This window comes from Pseudophryne corroboree, chromosome 4 (assembly GCF_028390025.1).
Source record: "Pseudophryne corroboree isolate aPseCor3 chromosome 4, aPseCor3.hap2, whole genome shotgun sequence".
NCBI classification, from domain to species: domain Eukaryota; kingdom Metazoa; phylum Chordata; class Amphibia; order Anura; family Myobatrachidae; genus Pseudophryne; species Pseudophryne corroboree.
This window is the reverse complement of record NC_086447.1, coordinates 275116187-275135325: the sequence shown is the minus strand read 5'-3', so window position 1 is coordinate 275135325 and position 19139 is coordinate 275116187. Positions and strand designations below refer to the sequence as shown.

The following is a 19139-nucleotide window of genomic DNA, read 5'->3' as shown; positions in this document are numbered from 1 at the left end:
CCATAAATCCTATAAAGAATGTATGGGCATTAGCTACATTATTAAATGCTGACAGCTGCACAGGACAAACACATAATGTACACTATTAAAAATATATCCTGATGTTGGTACATCATAAAGCTACAATCTTAACCGAGTAATAAAATATATTATATATCTATATATGCTTTGGAACCGTTATATGACATCATTCCTGAATCAGGATGGCATGCACCTTAGAAGAGAATGTGTTCATTATTGGAGATACATAGCAAGTACACTAAGCTGGTATGTGAGAATAGATGGACAGACCTTATTAAATAAAATGCAGAACCAAATCAAATGCGCACATCTTATTTATTTTGAAGCCCTGATACAAAGCGTCAGCTCACGTCTCCTATGTTACCAAATGTTCTGTTGTTTACTTATGAAACGCTGTTGTTACAAGTAACATGCTGTGACGTATCCTCTAGATGACCATTTTGGAGATGTTCCGCTCCCTAAAATAAAAAATAAAATGCATAGTTTATAAAAGAAGGTAACAGTCAACTTAGCACAAATAATACATTAATACAGAAAGCTTCTACTTTATTACATGGAGTTAGGTCATTTTAGTGCAGGTGGTAGATCCAACTCAGATGGCAATTTTCAAGTGACATCAATGAAGCACAACCGTACATCTATATACTGAGTGTCAACGGCTACATGCTGATAAGAGGTGTGCGGGTGACAGGTCAACTTTAACTTACTGATGCCATAAATGCCCCCCAGCACCTTATGTTAAATACACAGTCTTAGCTTTCTGACTTCTTTCTGTATTTTAAACAAACCTTTATATAATTTAGCCAATATCTGTTTCCGTTTCATGGTCTATTTCTAAGGGAATGAGGTCTGGGTTTGTGGAAGTAAAGGTGGTGTGCTGTTGTAGTAGTAGGGGAGTGCTGGGCCTCCTGAATTAGCCAGAGCAGCCACATCAAGTTAAAGAGATATGGCCTACCAGAAAGGCAGGAGGTAATCATCATTGTGCATGAGACATGCCAGAAGCATTGTTAAGGCTACTGAGAGGTGGGAGGTTGTGTTTGTTTCCAGCGGGAAGCAACAATAGATTTGACTGGATACTTTCGTAGGATTTGGACCTACCAACATAAGCCCTCATTCCGAGTTGATCGCTCGCTAGCTGCTTTTAGCAGCAGTGCACACGCTAGGCCGCCGCCCTCTGGGAGGTATCTTAGCTTAGCAGAAGTGTGAACGAAAGGTTAGCAGAACTGCTAATAAAAATTTTCATGCAGTTTCTGAGCAGCTCCAGACCTACTCCTACCTTGCGATCACTTCAGACTGTTTAGTTCCTGCTTTGACGTCACAAACACGCCCTGTGTTCGGCCAGCCACTCCCCCGTTTCCCCAGGCACGCCTGCGTTTTTACCTGACACGCCTGCGTTTTTTAGCACACTCCCTGAAAACGGCCACTTACCACCCAGAAACACCCACTTCCTGTCAATCACTCACCGATCAACACAGCGACAGAAAAGCGTTGCTCGACCTTGTGTAAAACTGCACAGTTTTGTGTGAAAATACTTCGCGCGTGCGTACTGCAGCCCGCACGCATGCGCAGAAATGCCGCTTTTTCACCTAATCGTCGCGCTGCGACCGAAAGCAGCTAGCGATCAACTCGGAATGATGGCCATAGTTAAGTGAATGTTGACCCAAAATTGCTTTACTTAGGACAGGTCCCTCAAATATGGCAGAAAGCTCCCCTGTGGCCACTTTCCCTCCAACAGGTCATGTCTACTGAAGGAAACATTTGTCTATCTGGGTTATAATAATAACAATACTACATTTTGTAAGTGCTTTTCTTGATTAGCATGGAAATAGAGGAGTTGGATACTCTTGCGTTGACCTTCTGCATGTATTGTCATCAGGGTGGACTGTGGACTGACTTGCTCCAAGCTCACGCCTGCAGTTGCTTAATGCATTACATGGTAATTATATCACATATGCTTTGTATGTGACTGGCATAAAATAAGATTTTAAACCTACCGGTAAATCTTTTTCTCGTAGTCCGTAGAGGATGCTGGGACTCCGTAACGATCATGGGGATAGACGGGCTCCGCAGGAGACATGGGCACTTTAAGAAAGACTTTAGGTATGGGTGTGCACTGGCTCCTCCCTCTATACTCCTCCTCCAGACCTCAGTTAGAGAAACTGTGCCCAGAGGAGACGGACAGTACGAGGAAAGGATTTTAGTTAATCTAAGGGCAAGATTCATACCAGCCACACCAATCACACCGTATAACCTGTGATATACAATCTAGTTAACAGTATGAACAACAACATATCATCGGTCCATAACCGACGAAGCTATAACATAACCCTTATGAAAGCAACAACTATATACAAGTCTTGCAGAAATAGTCCGCACTTGGGACGGGCGCCCAGCATCCTCTACGGACTACGAGAAAAAGATTTACCGGTAGGTTTAAAATCTTATTTTCTCTAACGTCCTAGAGGATGCTGGGACTCCGTAAGCACCATGGGGATTATACCAAAGCTCCCAAACGGGCGGGAGAGTGCGGATGACTCTGCAGCACCGAATGAGCAAACAGGAGGTCCTCCTCAGCCAGGGTATCAAACTTATAGAACTTTGCAAAGGTGTTTGACCCCGACCAAGTAGCAGCTCGGCACAGCTGTAGTGCCGAGACCCCTCGGGCAGCCGCCCAAGACGAGCCCACCTTCCTAGTGGAATGGGCCTTAACCGATTTTGGTAACAGCAATCCTGCCGTAGAATACGCCTGCTGAATCGTGTTACAGATCCAGCGAGCAATAGTCTGCTTTGAAGCAGGGCCGCCAACCTTGTTGGCTGCATATATGACAAACAGTGCTTCTGTTTTTCTGATCCTAGCCGTTCTGGCCACGTAAATCTTCAAAGCCCTGACCACATCAAGGGACTCGGAATCCTCCAAGTCCCATGTAGCCACAGGCACGACAATAGGTTGGTTCATATGAAAGGATGAGACCACCTTAGGTAGGAATTGAGAACGGGTCCGCAATTCCGCTCTATCCATATGGAAAATCAGATAGGGGCTTTTATATGATAAAGCTGCCAATTCCGAAACTCGCCTAGCCGAAGCCAAGGCTAACAACATGATCACCTTCCAAGTGAGATATTTCAACTCCACTGTTTGAAGTGGTTCAAACCAATGTGACTTAAGAAAACTTAACACCACGTTAAGGTCCCAAGGCGCCACCGGAGGCACAAAAGGAGGCTGAATATGCAGTACTCCCTTCACAAAAGTCTGTACTTCAGGCAGAGAGGCCAATTCCTTTTGAAAGAAAATGGATAAGGCCGAAATCTGAACTTTAATGGAGCCTAACTTTAGGCTTAAATTCACTCCAGTCTGTAGGAAGTGAAGAAAACGGCCTAGATGGAATTCTTCCATAGGAGCATTCCTGGCATCGCACCAAGAAACATATTTTCGCCATATCCAGTGATAATGTTTAGATGTCATGCCCTTCCTAGCCTGTATTAGCGTAGGAATGACCTCATCCGGAATGCCTTTTTCCGCTAGGTAATGACAATCCTGTATCGCAAATCTCAGGTACGCCTGATGAGGAGGATATATGGGAACATGCAGGTATGCATCCTTTATGTCCAGCGATACCATAAAATCCCCCCCTTCCAGGCTGGCGATGACCGTTCTGAGCGATTCCATCTTGAACTTGAACCGTTTTAAGTAGAAGTTCAGGGATTTTAAATTCAAAATGGGTCTGACCGAACCGTCCGGTTTCGGGACCACAAACAGGGTTGAGTAGTACCCCTTCCCCCTCTGAAGCAGGGGAACCTCGGCCACCACTTGTTGAAGACACAATTTTTGAATCGCCTGTAACACTATCTCCCTTTCCAGGGGAGAAGTTGGTAGCGCCGATTTGAAAAACCGGCGAGGAGGCACCTCTTCGAATTCCAGCCTGTATCCCTGGGAAACAATTTCCATTGTCCAGGGATCTACCTGTGATTGAACCCAGATGTGGCTAAAAAGTCGCTTTTTTCCTCTGCCCTTACCCCTGGCAAGAAAGGACGATCCACGTACTCTTTTGCTTTTATTTGAACGAAAGGACTGCATTTGATAATGAGGCGCCTTCTTAGATTGTGAGGGAACATAAGGCAAAAAATTCGATTTACCTGCTGTAGCTGTGAAGAAGAGGTCCGAGAGGCCCTCTCCAAACAATTCCTCACCCTTGTACGGCAAAAACGCCATATGCCTCTTTGAGTCGGCATCCCCCGTCCACTGTCGGGTCCATAAGACACGCCTAGCAGAAATGGACATAGCGTTTATTCTGGAGCCCAGTAAACTAATGTCTCTTTGAGCATCCCTCATATATAAGACAGCATCTTTTATATGCCCTAGGGTCATTAAAATGGTATCCTTATCAAGGGTCTCAATATCCGCTGATAAAGAATCTGTCCATGCTGCTACAGCACTACAAACTCAGGCCGACGCAATTGTAAATGGACTTCAAGGTAACCTCCTGCTTGCGGTCAGCAGGATCCTTGAGGGTAGCCGTATCTTGGGACGGCAGCGCTATCTTTTTTGATAAGCGTGTCAAAGCTTTGTCTACCCTAGGGGAGGATTCCCACCGTATTCTGACCTGTGACGGGCGAGGATACGCTGTTAGAATCCTTTTGGGAATCTGCAGTTTTTTGTCTGGAGTTTCCCATGCTTTTTCGCATAATTCGTTCAGCTCATGTGAGGAGGGAAAGGTGACCTCAGGTTTCTTTCCCTTATACATGTGTACCCTCGTGTCAGTAAGTTCCTCAGTAATATGCAAAAATAAGAATTTACTTACCGATAATTCTATTTCTCATAGTCCGTAGTGGATGCTGGGGACTCCGTCAGGACCATGGGGAATAGCGGCTCCGCAGGAGACAGGGCACAAAAGCAAGCTTTTAGGATCACATGGTGTGTACTGGCTCCTCCCCCTATGACCCTCCTCCAAGCCTCAGTTAGGTACTGTGCCCGGACGAGCGTACACAATAAGGAAGGATCTTGAATCCCGGGTAAGACTCATACCAGCCACACCAATCACACCGTACAACTTGTGATCTGAACCCAGTTAACAGTATGATAACAATGAAGTAGCCTCTAAAAAAGATGGCTCACAACAATAATAACCCGATTTTTGTAACAATAACTATGTACAAGTATTGCAGACAATCCGCACTTGGGATGGGCGCCCAGCATCCACTACGGACTATGAGAAATAGAATTATCGGTAAGTAAATTCTTATTTTCTCTAACGTCCTAGTGGATGCTGGGGACTCCGTCAGGACCATGGGGATTATACCAAAGCTCCCAAACGGGCGGGAGAGTGCGGATGACTCTGCAGCACCGAATGAGAGAACTCCAGGTCCTCCTCAGCCAGGGTATCAAATTTGTAGAATTTAGCAAACGTGTTTGCCCCTGACCAAGTAGCTGCTCGGCAAAGTTGTAAAGCCGAGACCCCTCGGGCAGCCGCCCAAGATGAGCCCACCTTCCTTGTGGAATGGGCATTTACAGATTTTGGCTGTGGCAGGCCTGCCACAGAATGTGCAAGCTGAATTGTACTACAAATCCAACGAGCAATAGTCTGCTTAGAAGCAGGAGCACCCAGCTTTTTGGGTGCCTACAATATAAACAGCAAGTCAGACTTTCTGACTCCAGCCGTCCTGGAATTATATATATATATATTTTCAGGGCCCTGACAACGTCTAGCAACTTGGAGTCCTCCAAGTCCCTAGTAGCCGCAGGCACCACAATAGGTTGTTTCAGGTGAAACGCTGACACCACCTTAGGAAGAAACTGGGGACGAGTCCGCAGTTCTGCCCTGTCCGAATGGAAAATCAAATATGGGCTTTTGTATGACAAAGCCGCCAATTTTGACAATCGCCTGGCCGAGGCCAGGGCCAACAGCATGGTCACTTTCCATGTGAGATATTTCAAATCCACAGATTTGAGTGGTTCAAACCAATATGATTTGAGGAATCCCAACACTACGTTGAGATCCCACGGTGCCACTGGAGGCACACAAGGGCTGTATATGCAATACTCCCTTGACAAACGTCTGGACTTCAGGAACTGAAGCCAATTCTTTCTGGAAGAAAATCTATAGGGCCGAAACTTGAACCTTAATGGACCCCAATTTGAGGCTCATAGATACTCCTGTTTGCAGGAAGTGCAGAAATCGACCTAGTTGAAATTTTTTCGTGGGGCCTTCCTGGCCTCACCCACGCAACATATTTTTACCACATGTGGTGATAACGTTGTGCGGTCACCTCCTTCCTGGCTTTGACCAGGGTAGGTATGACCTCTTCCGGAATGCCTTTTCCCTTAGGATCCGGCGTTCAAACCGCCATGCCGTCAAACGCAGTCGCGGTAAGTCTTGGAACAGACAAGGTCCCTGCTGGAGCAGGTCCTTTCTTAAAGGCCGATGCCACGGTTCCTCTTGGAACAGACATGGTACTTGCTGAAAGCAAATCCCTTCTTAGCTCCCGAGGCCATTAGTCCTCTGTGAGCATCTCTTGAAGTTCCGGTTACCAAATCCCTCTTGGCCAATCCGGAGCCACGAGTATAGTTCTTACTCCTCTATGTCTTATAATTCTCAATACCTTGGTTATGAGAAGCAGAGGAGGGAACACATACACCGACTGTTACACTCACGGTGTTACCAGGACGTCCACAGCTATCGCCTGAAGGTCTCGTGACCTGGCGCAATACCTGTCCCATTTTTTGTTCGGGCGGGACGCCATCATGTCCACCTTTGGTCTTTCCCAACGGTTCACAATCAAGCGGAAAACTTCCCGATGAAGTTCCCACTCTCCCGGGTGGAGGTCGTGCCTGCTGAGGAAGTCTGCTTCCCAGTCGTCCACTCCCGGAATGAACACTGCTGACAGTGCTATCACATGATTTTCCGCCTAGCGAAAAATCCTTGCAGTTTTGCCACTGCCCTCCTGCTTCTTGTGCCGCCCTTTCTGTTTACGTGGGCGACTGCCGTGATGTTATCCCACTGGATCAATACCGGCTGACCTTGAAGCAGAGGTCTTGCTAAGGTTAGAGCATTATAAATTTGCTCTTAGCTCCAGTATATTTATGTGGAGAGAATTCTCCAGACTTGATCACACTCCTTGTGTGACTGCTCCCCAGCCTCTCAGGCTGGCCTCCGTGGTCACCAGCATCCAATCCTGAATGCCGAATCTGCGGCCCTCTAGAAGATGAGCACTCTGTAATCACCACAGGAGAGACACCCTTGTCCTTGGATATAGGGTTATCCGCTGATGCATCTGAAGATGCGATCCGGACCATTTGTCCAGCAGATCCCACTGAAGAGTTCTTGCGTGAAATCTGCCGAATGGAAGCGCTTCGTAATAAGCCACCATTTTTACCAGGACTCTTGTGCAATGATGCACTGACACTTTTCCTGGTTTTAGGAGGATCCCGATTAGCTCGGATAACTCCCTGGCTTTCTCCTCTGGGAGAAACACCTTTTCCTGGACTGTGTCCAGAATCATCCCTAGGACCAGCAGACGTGTCGTCGGAACAACTGCGGTTTTGGAATATTTAGAATCCACCCGTGCTGTCGTAGAACTACTTGAGATAGTGCTACTCCGACCTCCAACTGTTCTCTGGACCTTGTTCTTATCAGGAGGTCGTCCATTTTCTTTGAAGACGAATCCTCCTTTCGGTCATTACCTTGGTAAGGACCCGGGGTGCCTTGGACAATCCAACGGCATCGTCTTGAAACTGATAGTGACAGTTCTGTACCACGAACCTGAGGTACCCTTGGTGAGAAAAGGCAAATTTTGGGACATGGAGGTAAGCATCCCTGATGTCCCGGGACACCATATAGTCCCCTTGTTCTTTGCTATCACTGCTCTGAGTGACTCCATCTGGATTTGAACCCTTGTAAGTGTTCAAATTTTTCAGATTTAGAATAGGTCTCACCTAGCCTTCAGTACCACCATATAGTGTGGAGTAATACCCCTTTCCTTGTTGTCGGAGGGGTAATTTTATTATCACCTGCTGGGAATATAGCTTGTGAATTGTTTTCAATACTGCCTCCCTGTCGGAGGGAGACATTGGTACAGCAGACTACAGGAACCTGCGAGGGGGGAAACCTCTCGACATTCCAATCTGTACCCCTTGGATACTACTTGTAGGATCCAGGGGTCCTGTACGGTCCCAGCGTCATGCTGAGAACTTGGTAGAAGCGGTGGAGGGCTTCTGTTCCTGGGAATGGGCTGCCTGCTGCAGTCTTCTTCCCTTTCCTCTATCCCTGGGCAGATATGACTCTTATAGGGACGAAAGGACTGAGGCTGAAAAGACGGTGTCTTTTTCTGCAGAGATGTGACTTAGGGTAAAAAACGGTGGATTTTCCAGCAGTTGCCCTGGCCACCAGGTCCCATGGACCGACCCCAAATAACTCCTCCCCTTTATACGGCAATACATCTTTGTGCCGTTTGGAATCTGCATCACCTGACCACTGTCGTGTCCATAAACATCTTCTTGCAGATATGGACATCGCATTTACTCTTGATGCCAGAGTGCAAATATCCCTCTGCGCATCTCGCATATATAGAAATGCATCCTTTAAATGCTCTATAGTCAATAAAATACTGTCCCTGTCAAAGGTATCAATATTTTTAGTCAGGGAATCCGACCAAGCCACCTCAGCTCTGCACATCCAGGCTGAGGCGATCGCTGGTCGTAGTATAACACCAGCATGTGTGTGTATACTTTTTAGGATATTTTTCAGCCATCTATCAGCTGGCTCCTTAAGTACGGCCCTATCCGTAGATGGTACCGCCACTTGTTCTGATAAGCGTGTGAGCGCCTTATCCACCCTGAGGGGTGTTTCCCACCGCGCCTTAACTTCTGGCGGGAAAGGGTATACCGCCAATAATTTTCTATCGGGGGAAACCCACGCATCATCACACACTTCATTTAATTTATCTGATTCAGGAAAAACTACAGGTAGTTTTTTCACCTCACACATAATACCCTTTTTTGTGGTACTTGGAGTATCAGAAATATGTAACACCTCCTTCATTGCCCTTAACGTGTGGCCCTAAAAGAAAATACGTTTGTTTCTTCACCGTCGACACTGAAATCAGTGTCCGTGTCTGGGTCTGTGTCGACCGACTGAGGTAAATGGGCATTTTACAGCCCCTGACGGTGTTTGAGACGCCTGGACAGATACTAATTTGTTCGCCGGCCCTCTCATGTCGTCAACCGGCTTGCAGCGTGTTGACATTGTCACGTAATTTCCATAAATAAGCCATCCATTCCGGTGTCGACTCCCTAGAGAGTGACATCACCCTTACAGGCAATTTGCTCCGCCTCCTCACCAATATTTTCCTCATACATGTCGACACACACGTACCGACATACAGCACACACATAGGGAATGCTCTGATAGAGGACAGGACCCACTAGCCCTTTGGGGAGACAGAGGGAGAGTTTGCCAGCACACACCAAAACGCTATAATTATCCAGGGACAACCTTTATATAAGTGTTCCTCCCTTATAGCATTTTAATATATATACATATCGCCAAATCAGTGCCCCCCCTCTCTGTTTTAACCCTGTTTCTGTAGTGCAGTGCAGGGAAGAGCATGGGAGCCTACCCACCAGCCTTTCTGTGAGGGAAAATGGCGCTGTGTGCTGAGGAGAATAGGCCCCGCCCCCTTTTCGGCGGGCTTCTTCTCCGGAGTTTTAGATATCTGGCAGGGGTTAAATATATCCATATAGCCTCAAGGGCTATATGTGATGTATTTTTCGCCATACAGGTATTATACATTGCTGCCCAGGGCGCCCCCCCCCAGCGCCCTGCACCCTCCGTGACCGCTGTGTGAAGTGTGCTGACAACAATGGCGCACAGCTGCAGTGCTGTGCGCTACCTGATGAAGACTGAGAGTCTTCTGCCGCCTGGTTCCGGACCTCTTCATCTTCAGCATCTGCAAGGGGGGTCGGCGGCGCGGCTCCGGGACGAACCCCAGGGCGAGCCCTGTGTTCCGACTCCCTCTGGAGCTATGTCCAGTAGCCTAAGAATCCAATCCATCCTGCACGCAGGTGAGTTGAAAATCTCTCCCCTAAGTCCCTCGATGCAGTGAGCCTGTTGCCAGCAGGACTCACTGAAAATAAAGAACCTAAAAACTTTTTCTAAGCAACTCTTTAAGAGAGCCACCTAGATTGCACCCTTCTCGGCCGGGCACAAAAACCTAACTGAGGCTTGGAGGAGGGTCATAGGGGGAGGAGCCAGTACACACCATGTGATCCTAAAAGCTTGCTTTTGTGCCCTGTCTCCTGCGGAGCCGCTATTCCCCATGGTCCTGACGGAGTCCCCAGCATCCACTAGGACGTTAGAGAAACATCTTTAATTGCGATAATCATATATCGAATACATTTAGCCACCCTTGGCTGCAATTTTGCATCATCGTAGTCGACACTGGAGTCTGAATCCGTGTCGGTATCTGTGTCAACTATTTGGGATAGTGGGCGCTTCTGAGACCCCGAAGGTCCCGGCGACATAGGGACAGACATGGGTTGACTCCCTGACTGTACCCTAGCTTCAGCTTTGTCTAATCTTTTGTGCAATAAGTTTACATTAGCACTTAAAACATTCCACATATCCATCCAGTCAGGTGTCAGCGCTGCCGACGGAGACCTAATATTCATACACTCCCCCTCCTCCTTAGGTGAGCCTTCAACCTCAGACATGTCGACACACGCGTACCGACACACCACACACACAGGGAAGCTCTTTTCTGAAGACAGGTTCCCCACCAGGCCCTTTGGAGAGACAGAGAGAGAGTATGCCAGCACACACCCCAGCGCTATATGACCCAGGAAAAAACACAAAATGTTTACCCAGTAGCGCTTATGTATAATGTATATGCGCCAATTATGTGCCCCCCCTCTACTTTAAAGCCCTCTTTCACCGTGTGTCAAGCAGGGGAGAGTCCGGGGAGCTTCCTCTCAGCGGTGCTGTGGAGAAAAAATGGCGCTGGTGAGTGCCCACCCCTGCGCCCTTACAGTAACCGGAGTGTGTGAGGTGAATGGGAGCAATGGCGCACCGCTTCACTGCTGTGCGTTACCTCTATGAAGATCATTTCTTCTGCCGCCTCTGAAGTCTTTTCCTCACATACTCACCCGCCTTCTTTCTTCTGGCTCTGCGAGGAGGACGGCGGCGCGGCTCTGGGACGGACGGCGAGGGTGAGACCTGCGTACCGATCCCTCTGGAGCTAATGGTGTCCAGTAGCCTAAGAAACAGAGCCCTGAAACTCAGAGGAGTGGGTCTGTTTCTCTCTCCTCAGTCCCTCGATGCAGGGAGTCTGTTGCCAGCAGGCTCCCTGAAAATAAAAAACCTAACTAAAATACTTTCTTTTACAGGAAACTCAGGAGAGCTCCCTGAAAGCACCCAGTCTCCACTGGGCACAGTATCAAACTGAGGTCTGGAGGAGGGGCATAGAGGGAGGGGCCAGTGCACACCCAGATCCAAAGTCTTTCCTAAAGTGCCCATGTCTCCTGCGGAGCCCGTCTATCCCCATGGTCCTTACGGAGTCCCATCATCCTCTAGGACGTTAGAGAAATTCCTAATTAAACTGTTTCAGAATTAATTTTCGGCATGTCACTGGAAGTGACTTAATATTACATGAGATAGATAAGTACCTGACTGCTTCCACTTGCTGTGACATACTATGCCTATATTGTGTGGATGTGGTACAAAATATGCACAATGTTTTCTCCTGTTATAGCCCAACCCTAGCTCTGTAATGTCAACATGCTGACAAAATGACTACATACCGCAGTGTGTCTATTGTATTTAAGGTTGTCAGGTTGTCCCTCTTTACTGCCAGATTTTTCTTACATCTCAGTAACCAAAGCAAATTTCATGTTTTTTGTAAAGTGGTTCCTCCAGGAAAATCTTACATTGAAAAGAGTGCATACACAATGTCTGTCATTTCTCCATGTGATAATATCAAACTCACCTCCGTGGCAGATCAGGGGGTCCTATTTTTGTGGAATAGTGAGCACTTTGGCGTTTAGGAGCCTCTAAGGGGAAGTTATTTTCAAAGGAGTGGAACTTTGAGACCTTCCTGTCCCATTCATTGTTAAAGATCGGTGCCTCAGCTGAAAATCAAGTAGAAACACGTAATTTATAAGGCCAGTACCAGATGTAAGCATCTATAGAATTGTTGTACAGAGCATTCATATGCTTGGTGTTGTTTTTAAGATGGAGTCAAGCAGTGGTAATAAAAGCAATAGAGGCCATTTATACAAAGCAATATGGCCGCATCTGGGGTGGAAGAGAAATTTGCACACGCGGAGTGAAGGTATTCCCACTAAAACACGAGACAGACACATCACCGTGCCTCATTTTGTGGACTGCTGCAATCACAAGTTGAAAGGCTCAGAGGGCATTTTTTTAGGGGTCTTAACACTTCCCATGCAATACTGACCACAGGAGACTGGTTTCCATTATAAAAGAAAACTTACAGTGGAAACCAGGTCAGGATGTCTCTAAGAATTTAGGGAGATTTTTTTTTTCCTTTTGTTTTTTTCAGTTCACTATATATTGGGACGAACATCATTACAGGTGACAAAGTAACTTGCAAATGCACTACTGTATCAAAAAATATAAAAGTAAAAATGCACTTAGGGTCTTCTACAAGCATTTTATAGAAAAGTTTCTAACATACACGTGACGTATAGTAAAGGTCAGACCAGATGTTCATTATTCTTCTGATTTATTACAGCCAGAGTTAGGCTAACTAGTAACAGACAAATTTATTCAAATAAAAGCAGTGGCACTAAAGAAAGTAGGAGGATAGACTTTGATGTGGGGATTACATGTATGGCAGTACACCTCCTCTCCACACACTTAGGTCATACTTGCGAACATCTCTTGTCCCACCGGTCACTCTCCCGTTGCTCTGCAAACCCCACTCAATCCCCCAATCCCCCTGAACCTCCCAGCCCTGGCTCAAATATGGCCCACGCATGCGCAAGTCTGGACTAACAGTGGCGGAGTTTGACCGCCGGCTGTGGGCAACATTGCCGGCCAGTAGAGCCTTAGAGTCACTTTGCCCTTACGGAGACCGCAGTGCCCCTCTCCTGCAGCAGTATTGTTTGTGTGCAAAGATTGTATGTGTGCGTAAGCCAGCAGTGACGTGTGTGTGTGTGTGTGTGTGTGTGTGTGTGTGTGTGTGTGTGTGTGTGTGTGTGTGTGTGTGTGTGGAATATTGGGGCAGATGGCAGATGTATTAACCTGGAGAAGGCATAAGGAAGTGATAAATCAGTTATACGTGCAAGGTGTTACATGCACCAGCCAATCAGCTTCAATATGCAAATTGACAGGAGCTGACTGGTTGGTGCGTTTATCACCTTGCACTTATCACTGGTTTATTACTTCCTTATGCCTTCTACAGGTTAATACATCTCCCCATTGTGCATTATGCCACGTATGTGATGTTGCCACGTATGTGATGTTGCCATTCTTAGTCCATTTCACAGATGTGGAAAATGATCAAAACCAATTATAAATATTAGTGCTAATGTTACTGCGTATAAAGGTAGCAGCCTTTGTGTTCAATTACGTATGTGTGTAAATAAACATAGCTTTAAAAACAAGCTGATGGTGTTTTTATTTGTTTTTACTTTTCTTGAAGTGATAGCATGTATAGGGTTCTATTGACAATGCAACTATCTACTTGGTGAACAGGGGATATGGTCAGGATCCCAGCAGTCAGAATACAGACACCGGAATCCTGATACTATTCACCGGCATCCCAAATAGTGTCTCCAGTTTAACGCCGGAATCCCGACAGCCAGGATCCCGAACGAGCAGCCACCGCCACGATAGAGGGGTAAGCCGCTGGGGGAGGGTCTTAAGATTTAGGCTGCATGGGGAGAGTCTTAGATTTAGGCAGCATGGGGAGAGTTAAGGTTAGACTGCGCACTGGGAAGGGGGTTAGGTTTAGGCTGCAGGGAGGGGGGGGGGGTTAGGTTAAGGCAGAGCTGGCCCTAACCAATATGATGCCCTAGGCAAGATTTTGGCTGGTGCCCCCTAGCACCACCACTGGTTCCGCCTCTGACCTTGCACCTCTTTCCCAGCACCATCACCCCTCACCCATAGCAGTCCTTATTTTGTTGTTTGTACCCTCTATATTTTAAATAGAAACAGTTTGCACATTTGGCGCACAGCCCATAAAGGGGTGTATTTTTGCTGGCAAGGGGCACGGCCACACAATAGTAATTCCAATTCCAATTACGCCACACAGTACTGCAACTTCATTCACATTTGATCATGCGATAGTGTTCATAATTCATATTACATCCCACAGTAGTGTCACTTTACCTTATAAACTTTACTACTCACAGTAGAGTCCCTTAATCACATTAGGGTGTGATGTAATGCTCGTTATTCACATTAGATGACACAGTAGTGCCCTTTCTATACGCAACACCACACAGTAGAGCACCTTATACACATAATGCCACACATTAGTAATGCATTTATACACATAATTCCACACAGTAATACCCCTTACACATATGAAACACATTATTAATGTCCTTATAAACATAATGCACCTTACACATTATGACAACCTTTATTAATGCCCTTTTACACATAATGTCCCTTACACATAAGCCGCACATTATGAATGCTCTTATACACATAATGACACACATAGGTCCCCCTACACATTTGCTACACATTATTAGTGCCCCTATACACATAATGACACATATACAGTAGTACCCTTTTACACATATACCGCACATTATTAATGCCCTTATACACATAATGACACGCATAGTGCCCCTTACACATGTTGCACATTATTAATGCATTTTTACATGACACACATAATGCTCCTTACACAAATTCCGAACACTACTGCACAACCAACCCACTCACATGCACACAGCAATCACACTGCCACTAACACTGTGACCTCTGCCTCTACTTGGATACAGATGTGTCCTCATAAATATTGCCACAATGCTAATGTCGGGCACCTTTTTCTATGAAAATGCATCTTATTTGCATTGCTATGTGGCTAGGATGCACAAGCAGCTACTGCTGATTAAAATGATATGCAGCATGCCTATATACTGTGTGAGACTGTGGCTGTATCTGCATATGAAATGTTACACACAGAATATAGGCATGCCACATATAATTTTAATCAGCAGAAGCTGCTGATGCCCCATGGCATATCAAATGCCCTAGGCAATTGCCTAGTTTGCCTATGCCTATGGCCGGCTCTGCGTTTAGGCACCCACCAGCATGGACGTGCAGTGAAGTGAATGGCTCAGCAGGCACTGGCTAGACTTTTTACTCCAGAGTTTTGACTATAAAAATGATAAGAATAATACAAAGAAGATATTTCTCATATATTCTTTGTATTTTTCACATACTTTATACAGTCAAAACTCTGGCGTATACATTAATATGACAGGAAAGGCTCTGCCTCACCGCACCCCACGGCAGAGAGGCACAGAGTGAAGGAGGAGAAGGCTGAGAGGCACAAAGTGAGTGGGGGCAGGCTGAGAGGCACAGAGTGAAGGGGGAGAAGGCTGAGAGGCACAAAGTGAGTGGGGGCAGGCTGAGAGGCACAGAGTGAGTGGGGGGCAGGCTGAGAGGCACAGAGTGAAGTGGGAGCAGGCTGAGAGGTTTAGAGTGAAGGAGGAGCAGACTGAGAGGCACAGAGTGAAGGGGAAGCAGGCTCAGAGTGAAGGGGAGCAGGCTGAGAGGAATAGAGTGAATGCTGAGAGGCACACAGTGAATGGGGAGCAGGCTCAGAGTGAAGTGGGAGCAGGCTGAGAGGCTCAGAGTGAAGGGTAGGAGGACAGTGGATCAGAGTGAAGGGGGAGGACAGTGGATCAGAGTGAAGGGGGAGGATAGTGGCTCAGAGTGAAGGGAGAGCAGGCTGAGAGGCACAGAGTGAAATGGGAGCAGGCTGAGAGGCTCAGAGTGAAGGGTGGGGAGGAGAGTGGCTCAGAGTGAAGGGAAAGCAAGCTGAGAGGCTCAGAGTGAAGAGTGGGAGGACAGTGGCTCAGAAAGAAGGGGGAAGAGAAAGGTTCAGAGTGAAAGGAGAGCAGGCTGAGAGGCACAGAGTGAAGGGGGAGCAGGCTGAGAGGCACAGAGTGAAGGGGGAGCAGGCTGAGAGGCACAGAGTGAAGGGGGAGCAGGCTGAGAGGCACAGAGTGAAGGGGGAGCAGGCTGAGAGGCACAGAGTGAAGGGGAGCAGGCTGAGAGGCTCAGAGTGAAGGGGGAGCAGGCTGAGAGGCTCAGAGTGAAGGGTGGGAGGCTGAGAGGCTCAGAGTGAAGGGTGGGGGTGCAGTATATTTTATGTGGATCTGAATTGTTTCAGTGTTTCTCGCCCCCAGTGTGACTAAAAACGGGGGTGTGACACATGGTCATGCTTCTACAATCGTCATACTGAAAGCAGGCGTACAAAAATGGGGCATGGCCTTTTGCCAGTTAGGCCACACCCCAATTATGCGCACGCATAATATCATCTCTTTGACTTTACTACAGATATTTTTGGGCTCTTTGCCTCTGACTGGTTGGCCACCCCTGTTTTATACCATCTAGAATCTCCCTGAAACTAGTTTTCTAAAGTAGGCAAGTATGACTTAGGTGCACTTTTATAATCGCTTTCAGATCGCAATACCGGGTCACACCCGAGACTTGTACATGGGTCTTTCCCGAGAGCGACCTGGTTGGGACCCCTTTCAGACTGGATGCACCAACCCAGCAAACTGCCGGATTGGTGACGTGTGCGGAAGTGGCGCCTGGAGATCAGATCATCCCCAAGCGCCGCCTGTCCCTTTTAATGCCACCTCTGCCTATACTGTGAACGGTCCTAGGTTGCATCGACCCGACAACCTGTATTGACCCGACAACCCATTCACACTGCGCCTAACCCGGTAATAACTCGGGAATAACCCTGCTTTCTTCCTGGGTTGAAATACCGGATCAGGTGAACCAGGAATTCGGGACTTACCCCTTTCACACCGCACACTGACCTGCGTCGACCTGGCAATATACCGGGTTGTTTGTGCGGTGTGAAAGGGGTACAAGTTTGCAGAAGCTTCCAATTGTGGGAGTAGGTGTACACATATGTGCATAGAAGAAGTCGAGGTACACTTACTTTTTTATGTCCAATATACATGCAATACAAAAGCCACAACTTATCCTCACTCACATTCATCGAGATTAACAAATTCTTGGTCGACTTCATGGTTCCCTGTCTTGTTGTTTTTCAATTTCTTGACAATATGGGCACGATCTTTAATGTGATGTCCAACAGCTATTTTTTCTACTCCACTTTCAGAATCACGGACTGCTTTCTTAGTTTCTTTTATCTGTACAAAAATGACAGCTGTTGTAAATATTACTGTAATCACATTATGCACATATATTAATAATATATTAAAATTTAAAGAAGACACTATTTTATAATAATATATATGAACGCAAGGGCAGAGGCAGGATTTCCAGATGGGATGTTTCCATATGCTTGATTTTGAAGTGTGAATTACACCTAACAAGCTATAGTCTAGTCTTGTGTTAATGGAGTGCTCAGTTCCATACAGTGGGGCTCATTCCGAGTTGATCGCACGAAGCTACTTTTTGCAGCCCATACGATCAACTATGGGGAGGGATTTTTTGCATAGCAAGGCTGCGAACGCTTGTGCAGCCCTGCTATGCAAAAGCAGTTTTGAGCAAAAGAAGACCAAGGTCAGACTTACTTACCCTGTGCGACGGATCCAGCGACGAAGGTCCTGGAATTGACGTCAGACATCCGCCCTCCAAACGCCTGGACACGCCAGAGTTCGCCTCACCTCGCCTTGAAAACGGTCAGTTGATGCCCCGGAACGCCTCCCGCCTGTCAGTCTTCTTGCGATCGCCGATGCGATCACTTTTTTCCGCTGGCAACGACGCACGTGCGCTATGTGGCCGCCGCGCATGCGCAGTTCCGACCCATTCGCACCACTGCGACAAACTGCAGCGTGCGCACGGGTCGGAATGACCCCCAGTGTCTTTTACTGCATATTGTGGCCGCAGCTCTAGTAAAATCATGTTATACAATACAGCTACTGTGGTTATGAATGAGCCGCTGTCCTAGAAGGGGTTTTCGGGCAACTAGAATCCCCCCCCCCCCCCCCCCCTTCATTTGTGTATGCAAAGACTGTGCATTATGGACAACTGAAGGAATCTAAGCCATTTTTTCACAACTCTGACTCATGCAGGCTAATGGTGCAATCTCCCTCTTAGTATAACTTTAATGAGTGAGTAGTCCCTTGCCCCTTCACCCCAACCATACGGCATCAACAGTGCTGCACAAGGTGAAACGCTCATACAGTAATGCTGGTTTCAGATCGCAAATGCTGGATCCCACCCGGTAAGAGAAACGTGTCCTTACCGGGTGGGATCCGGCATTTGCGCTCCTTTGCTGGCTTTCCAACCCGGCAATATACCGGGTCGGTTGCCATAGCAGCGGGGGGCGCAGCAGCAGCAGGGGTGGAGGCGGCGCCGGGAGATGAGCTCATCTCCTGCGCCGCCTCTGCCTATGCTGTGAATGGGAGCCGTGTCGCATCGGAACGGCTCCCATTCACACTGCACCTGACCCGGTACTCAACCCGGTAATAACCCTTCTTTTTTACCGGGTTGAATTACCGGGTCAGGCGACCAGCTAATTCAGCAAAGGACCTTTCACATCGCACACTGACCCATATTGCCGTGTCAATACCGGGTTATTTGTGCGATGTGAAAGGGGCGTGATTCCCTCCTTGCTGCATTCAGAGCAGGGGACCTGGTTACCTGCAGTAGCACTGCTGGGCCCCTAGTTCAGTTTTGCTCTAGGGTCTGGTGATACAGTCTTCCACCTCTGACTTTGGAACAATTTCCACCTCATTTGTTAATAATAATAATATTTTTTATTTTTAACTTTGATTCATAGCACTTATTCCTATAAACAGACAATTATGAAATACTACGCCGCAAATAATAATTTTAATTTTATTCAATAATGTGACTTGTAAAGGTCATGAGGTATTTTTCTCTTTTTGGGATAGTGAGGCTATGCGACTGTTATTTTCTATATACAGTATT

General features: G+C 47.1%; 1 protein-coding gene across 4 annotated transcripts in view; it reads right to left on the bottom strand.

The window, feature by feature from the left end:
- Positions 1-317: 317 nt before the first annotated feature.
- Positions 318-19139, bottom strand: part of MLF1 (myeloid leukemia factor 1) — a 133658-nt gene continuing 114836 nt past the window's right edge. For all 4 annotated transcript variants that reach the window (XM_063916139.1, XM_063916136.1, XM_063916137.1 and 1 more), the window contains 3 exons: positions 17230-17389; positions 11998-12139; positions 318-479 (listed from right to left, as the gene is read on the bottom strand). In XM_063916139.1, the coding sequence (XP_063772209.1) occupies positions 449-479; positions 11998-12139; positions 17230-17389 (333 nt within the window). In that variant the 3' untranslated portion in view covers positions 318-448. The remainder of the gene's footprint in view (positions 480-11997; positions 12140-17229; positions 17390-19139) is intronic.